At 40.8% G+C, this 13900-nt stretch overlaps 1 protein-coding gene across 1 annotated transcript in view; it reads left to right on the plus strand.

Annotated features, from left to right (window-relative positions):
* The window catches only part of LOC109837220 (TBC1 domain family member 13-like), a 7555-nt gene extending 7119 nt beyond the window's left edge, over positions 1-436 (plus strand). Inside the window, exon 9 of the mRNA XM_020405371.1 lies at positions 52-436. Within this exon, the coding sequence (XP_020260960.1) occupies positions 52-212 (161 nt within the window). The 3' untranslated portion in view covers positions 213-436. The remainder of the gene's footprint in view (positions 1-51) is intronic.

Genomic DNA, 13900 nt, shown 5'->3' on the forward strand with positions numbered 1-13900 from the left:
ATTGCTCACATTTTCCAAGTAAATCACATCATTTTAACTTCATATCTTTTTAGGAAACACTGCTTAGAGTGTGCTGTGCAATGCTGATCCTTGTTCGAAGACGGTTGCTGGCAGGGGATTTCACATCTAACCTGAAGCTTCTGCAGAAGTACCCATCTACTAACATTAGTCACCTACTATATGTTGCTAACAAATTGAGAGGGCGACAATAAGATACCTAAATTCTTAATTGTTTTTTCTTTTTCCCTTTTTTTCTTAAACATCTTTTAACCATATGTACATGTCTATTCATCAGTTTCGAGTAGGTTTGAGGTGAAGGGAAACGAAAGGAAGGGGACTTCAATAATGGTCCCTCCCCATGTATGTTTTAGTTCCCACCTCGCTGCTTGTATCCAGTCATCACTATTTAATGGCTAATTATGTAAGATGTGTTGCGCTAAAGGACCGTCATAACTCATGCTGTATGAAAGTTATCGACTGCGATTAGAAATTTTTGAAATAAACCCATTTACAAATTTAATCCCAAAATTTGACATTATCCTCAGTTTATTACAAGAATCGATCCACTTTCTGGTCACGTCAGCTTCGTAGCTAGAAAGTGGGTATCGTGGTCCTAACTACGTCTCCAGACCCCTATTCGTGGTTAGGCAAACCCGACTAATTTTGTCATTGCACAAAATGGTTGAGGTTGGAAACCCTGACTATTTCGAAGCGCTAAGTTGAAATGGTCGGGGTTCCCAACCTCGGCTATTTAGCAGAGAGTCGCATCAACTAATGAAATAGTCGAGGTTGCAAAGCCCGACTATTTAGCAGAGACTACCCAACTCGAAAACCGGGAAGAGGTTAAGTCATGAAATAGTTGGGGTTGCCAACCCTGACTATTTGTGGTGGGTCACGTCCCTCTTATATATACGGACCGAACCCCTTTCCCAAAATCCTGAATTTTCTCCCTCTTCAACTCCGGTCTCAACATCTCAAGCCGCTTACCCGCTTCTCCCAACCTCATTTTGTGGTCGAAATTCGTTGTGAAAGTTTGCTTAAGATCTCTAGGGTAATTTCTCTTCATTTTTTCCTCTTTTAACATGTAAAAATTTAGGGTTTTCTATCAAAATCCAATTTCTAGGGTTTAAAATTTATTATCAATCACTATCTTTGTGGTGGTTCGAATGCTTTGTGTGTTGATTGTTATAATTGAAATTAAATTTCTAGGGCATAGAATGTTCATTTCTAGGGATTAGGATTTTCATTTTGGGGTTTAGGGTTTTTGATCAAAATTATAAGATTATTCACATCTTGGGTTTTCCTCTCTTATTCAATGCCCTAATAAATTTTATTTTAATTTTTTTTTGCATTTAAACGATATAATCTTCCTTTGCATAGGTTGAACTGTAGGCATAAAAAATTGCCTATAGGTTCTCGCACATAGCTCGAGATGAAGAAAAGATGATGAATGTTATTATCCGAGTCAAGGAGGATTATCTGAGTCAAAAGAGATTATCTGATACTGTAGAGAAGTTAAAAATCACATGAAGTAAGTCGACGAAGCGTACGAGTCTGTGAAACACGCTAAACGATAAAGGAACAATTCAACCGGGAGTTGTGCTTCGCCCACAAAAGGGCGAAGTACCATGTGTGTCTCGCCCACTTCATGAGTGTCTAGGAGGTTGTAGAGCTCTTCGCGAGCTTTCCAACGCATCTTAGATCACCTCATTCCGAGATCGGACGAGTGAGTTAGAAGCAAAACAACAATGCAGACATCACATAAGTTTCCGAGACACATGCAACTGTCTCAGAAACTATAATATGTCTCACATATTTTAGCTATGATGCGATTCAAATCTGAAGAAGCTCAAAATACAAAAGTTGTAGATCTCTTCGTCATCTTTCTAACGCATCTTGGATCACCTCATTCCGAGATCGGAACGGAAGAGGGAGTTAGAGCCAAAATACCCGAGACAGCACAAACTGTCTCGGAAGTACGAGACAGTTGCAACTGTCTCGGAATACGAGACAGTTACAACTGTCTCAGAAATGTGAGCCTATGAGAGGTTGTAGAGCTCTTCGTGAGCTTTCCAACGCATCTTGGATCACCTCATTCCGAGTTCGGAGCACAGAGAGCAAATAGAACAGAAAGACTTGAGCTTTTGATGAATTTGAGCAAGAGAAAGAGAGTCTTCATTCCTCACAAACTTTAAAAAGGCTTTTGGTGATTCCTTGAGATCTAAGCTTCGACTTGATCTTGAGAAGAGTGTTCATTTTACGTTGATAAGATATTCACTGAAACTATTCTTGCTTCTAAACGAAGGAAGAATCCCTAAAACCTCTACGATTCAACCAGAATCTGTGATTCGGTGGTCCACGGGCTAACGCACCCCCGGCACAGGCGAAGATCCTACAAAAGCAGAAGTCGATAAATGATTTTTGTGTTATTTTCTAGAAAGTTATAATTTTCTTATTTTCATTGTAATTCATTGTAAACGACTGAAGTATTAATGGATTCCACGATGAAAACGACTTTCGACGGAAACATGAACAATATGATTTTTATTACTTACTCTTATGTTAGGAAAATTAATTATGGAATTAATAATATGTATATGTACGTCGGAAGGGTAACGACGCTGTTAATGATATCAGAATCATATAGTTACTGTGACTTGATTAAAGACTTACACCGAGTTACGGAAATTAACCCACGAGAGTACCGAGTAAAAATAATATGCAATTGGCCTATAACGTTTGATAGAACGTCCGCATTTGAGATCTCAAACGATCATCATATGAATATTATGTTTAATTTGAGCAAGTCACAACCAACAGTAGAATTGTTTATTGAAAATTTACCATATAGTTCGTGCCAAATATTCAAACATCCAGGAGAATTCTCACGCATATTAGATTTGGGAGTTGAGCCTAATGATTTTCTTTCTTCTTTGAGTGAAATGGAGCAGACTCAATTTCAATATCTAAGTATACATTTATTCAGGGGAACGTCAAATGTCATGAACAATGAAGTCCCTAATGAAAATATGAGGTCGTTAAGAGGGGCAACAATTGAAGAGGATGAAAGAAGCAACGACTCTGAAGGTGAAGAGCAAGATAGTGCACCAATTGATTGTGAAAACGGCGAAGGAATTGAGAAAAACGTGAAGAATAAGCAAAACAGACTCCACCACACCCTGGTGTGGTGTCTGCCATGGGTGTGGCAGAATCTGTCCTGTCTGTCATGGGTGTGGTGTCTGTCACACCCTGGTGTGGCAGAATCTGTCCTGTTTGCCATGAGTGTGATGTGTGCCACACCTGGGTGTGGCAGACTCGTTTTTAGAATCCTAATCTATTTGGGATTGTGTTTTGTTATAAATAGAACCACGTTTTTTTAGGGTTTCTTAAGGAGAGAAAAGGAGAGCATTAACATTGTTTTGAGCACTTTGAGAGGGGGGTATTGTGAGGGAGTTGAGAGCTTTGGTTAGGGTTATATTTGAGTGATTTTGTGAGTTGTAACCCATTGTATTTCTCCTTCATATAGTGAAATCTCTCCATCCTCTCCCCGTGGACGTAGGCAATTGCCGAACCACGTAAATTCCTGTGTTTGTGTGTGATTTTGGTCGTTATTTTGTGAATTGCACTTGCGTTTGGTTTTGGTTTTCTTCTCTCATCGCTCACCGACTCGTTTGGTTGTCGAGCACGCTTCCGCACGGCGCGCAACAAGTGGTATCAGAGCTCAGATTTCAGATCTAGGGTTTTGGATTAGGTGGAGGAAGATTCAGTTGGAAGCTTGGTTCTTAGAGTTCTAGGCTTTGGTGGAGTTAGGGTTTGAAGTTGCCGTTGAAGATCTCGCTTTCCTCGTGTGGTTAGGAGTTCTATTTGGAATCCAATCTAGGGTTCAGTTGGGTAACTTCTAAATTCTATAAAGTTTGAATCTTTCTTTGCAATTTAGACTTTTTGATTATGGGTGAAGAAGATGGTAAAAGCAGCAAGATGACGGGTACAGTTCAAGTGGGTTTTCAGAACACTAAGATTAGTGTAGTGAAATATGACGGCAAAATCAATTTTGGTTTGTGGATGAGCGACGTACAGGATGCGCTCAATGCTCAAAATTTGGAGGAGACCATCGTGATCGATGTGAGGCCACCTAAATATGAAGAGGCGGTATGGAAAAAGATGAATAGGAACGATTGTGGGGTGATCAGGTCCTGTTTGGAATAGAAGCTGAAATATGATGTAATTAGGGTGACGTCTGCGATGAAGATGTGAGAAATTCTCAATAATAAGTATCTTACGAAGAGTGTTGAGAACATGTTGTATTTGCTGCGTAGGTTATTCATCTTACGAAGAGTGTTGAGAACATGTTGTATTTGCTGCGTAGGTTATTCAGATTCTAGATGTCCCGAGGCACCTCGCTTGCGGCTCATGTGAACAACTACACTAAGTTGTTGTCGGACTTGACGAACGTGGATGAGAAGATCACGGATGAGTACAAGGCTATTATTCTTTTGGTCTCCTTACCGGATGAGGAGTATGATACCTTCGTGCTTACGTTGCTGAACGGGAGATCTTCTATCACTTATAGTGAAGTGACTAACGCATTGACGAACTACGATTTGAGGAGGAAGGATAAGGAGACTTCCCGCGCTAGTACTTCAGGAGAGGCCTTGTCGACGAGAGGTAGAAGCTCATATCAGAAAGGTGGAAATAGAGGGAGGTCAAAGTCAAGAGGTTGTCACCAGCTTGAAAAGAACCAATGTGTATTCTGCAAGGAGCAGGGACATTGGAAGAGAGACTGCCCAAAGGTCAAAGAAAAGAAGAATAGCAAGAATAAGGGCCCGAAGGCTAATAAGGTGAATGTCGCGAAAGGCGATGATTCCGATGATTCGAGCTTTTCTCTTTTGATTACTCCGGAGGTGAACCATTTGGATGCATCGGATTGGATGCTTGATTCTAGCGTTACTTATCATGTGACTCCTAGGCGAGATTGGTTTTCATCGTTTGAGAGACTCGACGGGGGTGTTATTGTCATGGGAAATGATCAATCCTGTGACATTTGTGGGATAGGTACTATAAGGATTCATATGCATGATGGAGTAGTCCGTGAGTTGAAGGAGGTGAGATTCGTTCCTCAACTAAAGAAGAATCTTATCTCAGTTGGAGCTTTGGAGGCTAAGGAATTCAGAGTGACATTTGAGGATGCTGTAGCGAAGGTTACTAAGGGATCTTTGGTGGTGATGAAGGGAGTCCGCAGTCGAAATTTATACTATCTGAAGGGGAGCACCGAGATTGGCCAGGTTGCTTCGGCTACTTCAGAGGCGGACATGAGTAGGCTTTGGCATTACAGGTTAAGGCACACAGGAGAGAAGTCACTGCAGGCTTTGTGCAAGCAGGGGCTATTGAAGGGAGCCAAGAGTGGTAAAGTAGAATTCTATGAGCACTGTGTTCTTGGCAAGAAGACGAAGGTGAAGTTCGGGATGACCATTCATAAGACGAGGGGCATCTTGGACTACGTACACACAGATGTTTGGGGTCCCACTAAGACTGCATCACTTGGTGGTCGACATTGGTTCGTCACGTTTGTTGATGACTATTCTAGGCGTTGTTGGGTGTACACCATGAAGCATAAGAATAAAGTCCTAGATTTATTTGTGGAGTGGAAGAAGAGATTAGAACTACAGACTGGGAGAAAGATCAAGACGTTACGATCCGACAATGGCGGCGAGTATACTTCAAACCCCTTTCAGCAACTATGTCGAGACGAAGGCATAGAGAGGCACTTCACAGTTAGTCATACACCACAGTAAAATGGGGTGGCAGAGAGGTTAAATCGGTCTTTACTGGAGAAGATTCGATGTTTATTAGCGCATAGTGGTTTGGAGAAGATCTTTTGGACTGAGGCACTTTCATATGCGAGCCACCTCATTAATAAGCTACCTTCATCTGTGATTGAGGGAAATACCTCTATGGAGATGTGGTCGGGAGAGACAACACATGACTATGACCAGCTTAAGGTATTTGGTTGCCCTGCATATTATCATGTTAGAACTGATAAGTTGGAACTTTGAGCTAGGAAGGCCATATTTGTAGGATTCAAGCGTGGTGTCAAGGGATACAAGCTTTGGGATCCAGTTGATAAGAAGATTGTGCTGAGTAGGAACGTCACATTCGATGAGGCTTCTATCTTGAAGCTTACCAACTCTCATCAGGTGGAGAGCGACCCGACAAAGGAGATATCGCAGATAGTGGAGATTGATGCAGCTCCACAGTGTCCAGATGGTGTAGTATCCATTATAGTGTTGACTGAGGTGATGTCAGGCGAGCACGACGGTGATGCGGAGGATACGGGTACTCATGTGCAGGATCAGGGACCGGCGGCTCAGGTTCAGGATTCTATTGCGGTTCGGAGACAGAGGAGAGACATACGGGTGCCAGCACGGTATGCCGACACAGTTGCATATGCACTTCCGGTGGAGAGTATCGATGAGATGATACCTACTACTTTCAGAGAGGCCGAGCAGAGTTCGGAGGCTGATTCATGGCAGGTAGCTATGCAGGAGGAGATGGAGTCTCTTTATAAGAACGATACATGGGAGCTTGTTGAGCTTCCAAAAGGGCGGAAGGCGATTGGGTGCAAGTGGGTGTACACGAAGAAGGAGGGCATTGAGGGCACTCCATTGAGGTTCAAAGCTAGGTTGGTTGCGAAGGGCTATGCACAGGAGGAAGATATTGACTATAATGAGGTTTTCTCTCCGGTGGTGAAGCATTCTTCGATTCGGATTTTGCTAGCTTTGGTGGCACAGTATGGATTAGAGTTAGATTAGTTGGTTGTGAAGACGGCATTTCTTCATGGTGATCTTGATGAAGAAATATATATGACTCAGCCATTGAGATTCTGAGCTGCAGGGAAAGATAAGTTGGTTTGCAGGTTAAAGAAATCGTTATACGGTTTGAAGCAGTCTCCTCGACAATGGTATAAGCGATTTGATGGTTTTATGCTTGGTCATCCGTACACTCGGAGCCAGTTTGATCCTTGCGTGTATTTTCGCAAGTTGAGAGGAGGTTCGTACATCTATTTGTTACTTTATATCGATGACATGTTGGTTGCCTCTACTTCCAGGTCGGCTATAGATGAGTTGAAAGTTCAGCTTTCAAATGAGTTTGAGATGAAGGACTTGGGTGAGGCCAAACACATTTTGGGAATGGAGATCGGTAGAGACAAGAAGAAGGGCAGAATTTGTTTGACACATGTAGCTTATTTGAAGAAGGTACTACAGCGATTTCATGTCACCATGGATACAAAGCCAGTTAGTATACCATTGGGAGCCCATTTGAAGCTTTCAGCTGGTCTTTCACCGAAGTCAGTTGAAGATCGAGAGTTGATGTCGAAGACTCCATATGCGAGTGCGGTTAGGAGCTTGATGTATGCGATGGTATGTACGAGGCCGGATTTGTCACAGGCGGTAAGCATGGTTTCGAGATACATGCACGATCCAGGAGTGAGTCATTGGGACGCCGTGAGATGGATTTTGAGGTACATTCGAGGTACGCTCAATGTTGGTTTGATTTATGAGCGGGACACTACAGGTGGGTAGTTGTGCATTGGATATGTGGATTCGGATTATGCCGGGGATTTGGATAAGCGTCAGTCTACTATGGGGTATGTGTTTACTTTGACCCGTGCGTCGGTGTGTTAGAGATGCACCTTACAGTCTACGGTGGCTTTGTCTACGATGGAGGCAGAGTATATGGCGGTTACAGAGGCTGTGAAGGAGGCTATTTGGCTTCGAGGACTTTTGGATGAACTTGGTATATCGCAGCGGTCCGTCACCATTCATTGTGATAGCATGAGTGCTATCTATTTGGCGAAGAATCAGGTTTTTCATGCGAGGACGAAGCACATTGACGTTCATTATCACTTCGTTCGGGATGTTCTTAAAGATGGCGATGTGGAGATTGTGAAAGTCCACACGAAGGATAATCCGACGGATATGCTCACTAAAGTGGTTCCGAGTAACAAGTTTGATCATTGTCGAAACTTATTACATATTCGTGATTGTTGAGGTCGTTGACGGCCATTTGGATGAACTACGGGCGGCTTGATCCCTTGGGAGAGGGGGTACATAGGCAACCACATTGGTGCAGCCGAGTTTGGAGAGACGACGCATTGGTACTCATGTTGGTGTCGGCTCAATGTTGAGAACACTTCGCCGATGTGGAGAATTGTGAAAACGGCGAAGGAATTGAGAAAAACGTGAAGAATAAGCAAAACAGACTCCACCACACCCTGGTGTGGTGTCTGCCATAGGTGTGGCAGAATCTGCCCTGTCTGCCATGGGTGTGGTGTCTGTCACACCCTGGTGTGACAGAATCTATCCTGTTTGTCATAGGTGTGGTGTGTGCCACACCTGGGTATGACAGACTCGTTTTTAGAATCCTAATCTATTTGGGATTGTGTTTTGTTATAAATAGAACCACGTTTTTTAGGGTTTCTTAAGGAGAGAAAAGGAGAGAATTAGCATTGTTTTGAGCACTTTGAGAGGGGGATATTGTGAGGGAGTTGAGAGCTTTGGTTAGGGTTATATTTGAGTGATTTTGTGAGTTGTAACCCATTGTATTTCTCCTCCATATAGTGAAATCTCCCCATCCTCTCCCCGTGAACGTAGGCAATTGCCGAACCACGTAAATTCCTGTGTTTGTGTGTGATTTTGGTCGTTATTTTGTGAATTGCACTCGTGTTTGGTTTTGGTTTTCTTCTCTCATCGCTCATCGACTCGTTTGGTTGTCAAGCACGCTTTAGCACGGCGCGCAACATTGATAGCATGCAATTTGTGACTGAAGATATTGCAGAGAATCCAGATTGGCCTGATGAGGCTTATGTTAATAATGAATATGTTAAGCACGAAGAACCACCCCCCGACGAGTTTGACGATGATGAGTGGATTCGTTCTTCCACAGTACAAGATATGTGCATGGGCCAAAGTTTAACTTATAGAAGAGATGATGACTTCCCTTTCAGAATTGGAGATTTATTCAAGACTAAGGACCAATTGGTTGATGCTATTCGTGATTACTCAATAAAAAAGAATGTCAAATTCAAGCAAGTTAAAAACAATCACACAAGTTATGATGCAATTTGTTTTATGAATACACAAAGGAAAGGTCAGGCCGAGGGAAATGAAGCTGATTACACATGTCCTTGGAAGTTATATGCATTTGCTGGAAAGAAACATAATGGACATTTTAGAATCACAGAATATTGCGGTGTTCACACATGTAGCAATCCGATAATAGAGCAAGATCACAGTGGTGTATCTGTCTCTACATAGCGCGGTTGATTATCCCAAAATTAAAGAAGAAGCTTGAACTAACTCCCGGTAATATAATTGAGAGAGTGCTAGATACGAAGCTCATTAAAATATCATATAGTAAAGTATGGAATGCAAGGAGAATTGCGATGACATAAATATTTGGTGATTGGGAGAAGTCTTATGCGACACTTGCTCAATATCTTGATGTGATCAAAAGAAGAAATCCTGGATGAATACAAACTCATAACCAAAGACATCAATCCGGAAGTTCATCAAGTTACCTCTGTATTTTGGGTATTTGGTCATTCGATCGAGAAATTTAAATTTTGTCGGCCGGTTCTTAGCATTGATGACACACACTTATATGGTAAATATAAGGGTGTATTGCTTGTTGCTACAGGAGTAGATGCATATGGTGGCTTATTTTTTTTGGCCTTCGCAGTTGTGGAGATCAAGAATAGTGAAAATTGGGAGTGTTTTTTTTCCTGCATTCAATTATATATTTTTAATGTGTTGCCTCCTAGGAAATTACTTTTATATTCGATAGGATGAAATGTATTCCTAAAAATTGTACATGAGAGTTGGCTCTCATCACCATCACCTCTATTGCTTAAGACACATTAAAGCTAATTTTAAAAAGAGTTTTGATCAGAAATATTTACAAAGCCTTCTTTGACAAGCGGGTTGTACACCCGAAACATGTGTGTATGATCGGATACGTGATCAAATCAAGGTAACATTTTAAGCTGCACATGACTAGATTGAGAGTAGTTTGGGAAGTGAATATGTCGACCGGTGGGCACTAAGTAAAGACGGAGAGAATCAGTTTTGCATGATGGCAACTAATTGTTCTGAAAGCTTTAATGGTGTACTTAATAGGGCTTGAGCAATGCCCATACAGGCGTTGGTTGCGAGGACATTTTATAGACTCAATCACTATTTTGTCAAGCGGCGAGAGGATGGAGCAAAGTGCGTGACGTATTTTTCACCAAAAAATAAAAAAATTATAGTGTCTCGCGTCATACAGGTGAGATCAACAAAGTTTGTTAGATTTTCTATAGATAAATGATAGGTTACAAACAAACACAGTCATAATTACATCGTCAATTTACGAGGGACACAATGCGCATGCACTTATAACATACCATAATTATAAATATTGGCATGTTCACATGTTATAGCGGTTACGTCCAAGCAAATTGGGGGTACAAATACTTCGTATTACACATACACTTCTGAGTGGTATTAATCAAGCCACTATAGAGATTCATACAAGCAGTGTTTCCATCATATTGTGTAGATAGTTGTTACTGGCCACCCTATAATAGGCCGCATGTGTTACCTCCTGAATATAAGAGACAAGTCAGACGTCCGCAATCAATACGCATAAAAGATACGATGGATGAAGAATGAGAAGGAGCTCTAAAGAAAAATAGGTGTGGATATTGCAGACAACTGGGTCATTGTCCTAACAATCCAAATAGATAGCAATTAATGAGTATAATTTATTTAATTTATAATTTTATTCTACTTCCTTTGTAAGTCAATGCGTATATATAAATTTTGTAATTTACTTCTAATTCTAATTTATCATACGTCATAATACTGGCACATTTTATCTTTATATGTGTAGATTTTTACAGTATGGAGGTGGGTCCATTGACATATTACGTCCTATATGACCAAGATCAACACCGATCCTTGAAGATAGACTCTGGGGAGGTAAATTACATTTTTATTATTTTTAATCATTTCAAATTTTCAATGTTCTTATTACTATTGAACATTTACACTGTTTACTATATGCAAGCCCCAAGTATTACTATTGTTGATCATACTCGTGCGCATTCAAGTTGGGATTTGACGGATCCACAGGTCCAATATAATGTTCGTCAAGAAAGCTTTTTTGAATGTTCACAAATAAAATGGGTAAGACTCGATTGGCCTCACCTGTCGGCATTGATTTACCGATGGAGGCTTGAGACAAATACATTTCAAATGCGTCAAGGAGAGTCGACTATTACTCTGTAGGATGTAGGGGGTTTTACTTGGCCTCAAAGTGGATGGAGATGTTGTCTGTTACGGGTACCGATGACTTCAATTGGATAGGAGTGTGTGAACGATTACTGGGTCAAGCTCCTAATATGAAGGGTGGTAAGATCAAGCTCGAGTGGTTATGAAATAATTATATGAATGTACTGATCGATGCAATTGATGAGATCGTCAAGAGCTATGCCCGTGCATATCTACTCTATATGATTGGTACCGTTCTATTTCTGGATTCCACTAAAGATTTAGTGTATGTTAGATGGTTGCCACTTCTTGAGGATCTTGAGGAGTGTGAAGAGTGATCCTGGGGGAGTGCAATGTTAGCTTATCTCTATAAGGAGATGACAAAGGTGGCACTTGTGCAAAATAAAGAATTCAAAGGTTGTCTTACTTTGTTACAAATATGGTCATGGGAGTGATGACATTTGGGAACACCAGATTTGAGGCAGACCTGTGCTCTCGATGGCCAGATTCTGTTAGGATGCATGTATATTAGTTTGTAATAGATATGATTACATGTAATTATATATATTTATTTCAATCTATACTAAATTTTTGTATATCAAATAGATGGAATGTTTTCAGATATTGGCAAACCTCCCCAAAGAGCCACAAAAACTTCAACAGGAACGAGCTTGATCAAATGGAGGATGAACATGTATAAAATCATAATATCTAAATATATCAATCAATACATCATTTGTTACTGATATGTAAATTTACATGATGTTCTTTATAGGTCAAGTGCATGCCCTATGACTTGGTTTTAGCTTCACTACTAGATTTTTTTACAGAGATGATGATAATATAGGGCATGCTCGGGTACAAATTATATATTTTGAGATTGTCAAAATGCACGTGCCTAACAATGTGCTTCGACAATTTGGATTAAAACAACATATTCCAGATCATGTAGAAAGAATAGAGCAAAATCCTCAAAAAGGAGCACATCATCAATTTTGAGAGATAATTCGTCATGCTTACATTGAGAATTAGGAGTTGAGGGAGGATGCTATAGTGATGGAGAGGGCTGACGCATCAGAACTAGATGTGTACTTACAATGGTATTAGGGGACTACTCACTGATGGATATTTTGGGAGAACAAAACACCTAAGGAGTACATACTGAGAGATCCAATTGAGAGAGAATTAGTAAGTGTATAGGCAAAATATATAATTATTTTATGATTATTATTTTATTATCATCTACTTTCTAATAATCCTCTTTCGTTTTTTATCTTATAGGTACAAGAACTTGATCAGGTTGCTTCTATTGCACATGATGCATTGAGATCGACTACCGAGCCAGGGGTGAGGAACGCATTTGTTCGCATCATAGGAAAGGTTTAGTCTGCTCTTAGAAGGACGCATCATGCGAATCATGATGGACACGAGGAACGACTCATAGGGTACGAGTGTCGACTGGTCCGAGGATACACGAGAGCGGGCTCAAGTCGTGCACATGATGAAGCTGGAGGCTCACAACAAGCTCAAGTCAGATGTTCACTCCAGGTTCAAGTCGACGAGGATGTCATACGCTCACAAGTTCACGCACAACCGGACGTTGAGATCATCCAAGCTCATGTTGAAGGTGAACGGGGAAGGGGAAGAGGAAGAAGAAGCAGAGCGAGAGGGAGAGGGAGAGCGAGAGGAAAGAGATTTCTAAATATTTGTTAAATTTCGATATACTTCATACGATGTTTATGTTTGAAATGCTATGATATTTATGTCTGAAATGCTACTGTGACTTGATTATGGTTGGATTTTTAGTAAGTGAATTAAATGCTACGTTCTTGTTAAATATTTGTTATAAATTTAATAATTATATAAAGATATGTGTTTATTTGTGTTTGAAATTGATTATGAATTGATAAATGTGTAGCAAGAGAGTTGGTGTTAAACTTGTAGATTGATATGTGTTAGCAGGAGATGAGATTTTCCAGTAAAGTGTGGGCTGGAAGGTCTTCGTTAAATGGTCGGGGTTGGCAACCCCGATCATTTTTGTGTGGGGGTGTCGCGGGCTCTGTCAAACGGTTGGGGTTGGAAACCCCGACAAAATTAGTTGGGGTTGCGAACCCCGACTTGTTTAGTGGCCTAAACGCGAATGGGGGGCTGGGGACGTCCTCGACTAATAAGGACCGTAATTTTTTTTAAAACGATCCACTTTCTGGTCACGAAGCTGACGTGACCAGAAAGTGGGTCGATTCTTATAATGATCTTATGATAGGATCGAAATTTGGGATTAAATTTGTGAATCACCTTGTTGTTGCATCTTTTACCATGATTATTTCGGTTTCTACTGTTATTGATCATTTCGAGTTAGATACTTGAGGTCTTTATTAGGAGACCAACGCCCACGATTTTCTTCTGTCAAATAAAGTGAAAAGTTTCGCCGTTTACGTAATAAGAAAACCGTGGTGACAAGATGCAGAAGGGAAATATGAGCAATATTACTGAACAGCGACAACGATGGTCATCATCAAGACATAAATGCTGAACTTCCCCATTCCAAAAGAAAAAACTTTCGCTCATATACTGCTCAACAAAGTAGGTTG

This window comes from Asparagus officinalis, chromosome 4, assembly GCF_001876935.1.
Source record: "Asparagus officinalis chromosome 4, Aspof.V1, whole genome shotgun sequence".
Taxonomy (NCBI): domain Eukaryota; kingdom Viridiplantae; phylum Streptophyta; class Magnoliopsida; order Asparagales; family Asparagaceae; genus Asparagus; species Asparagus officinalis.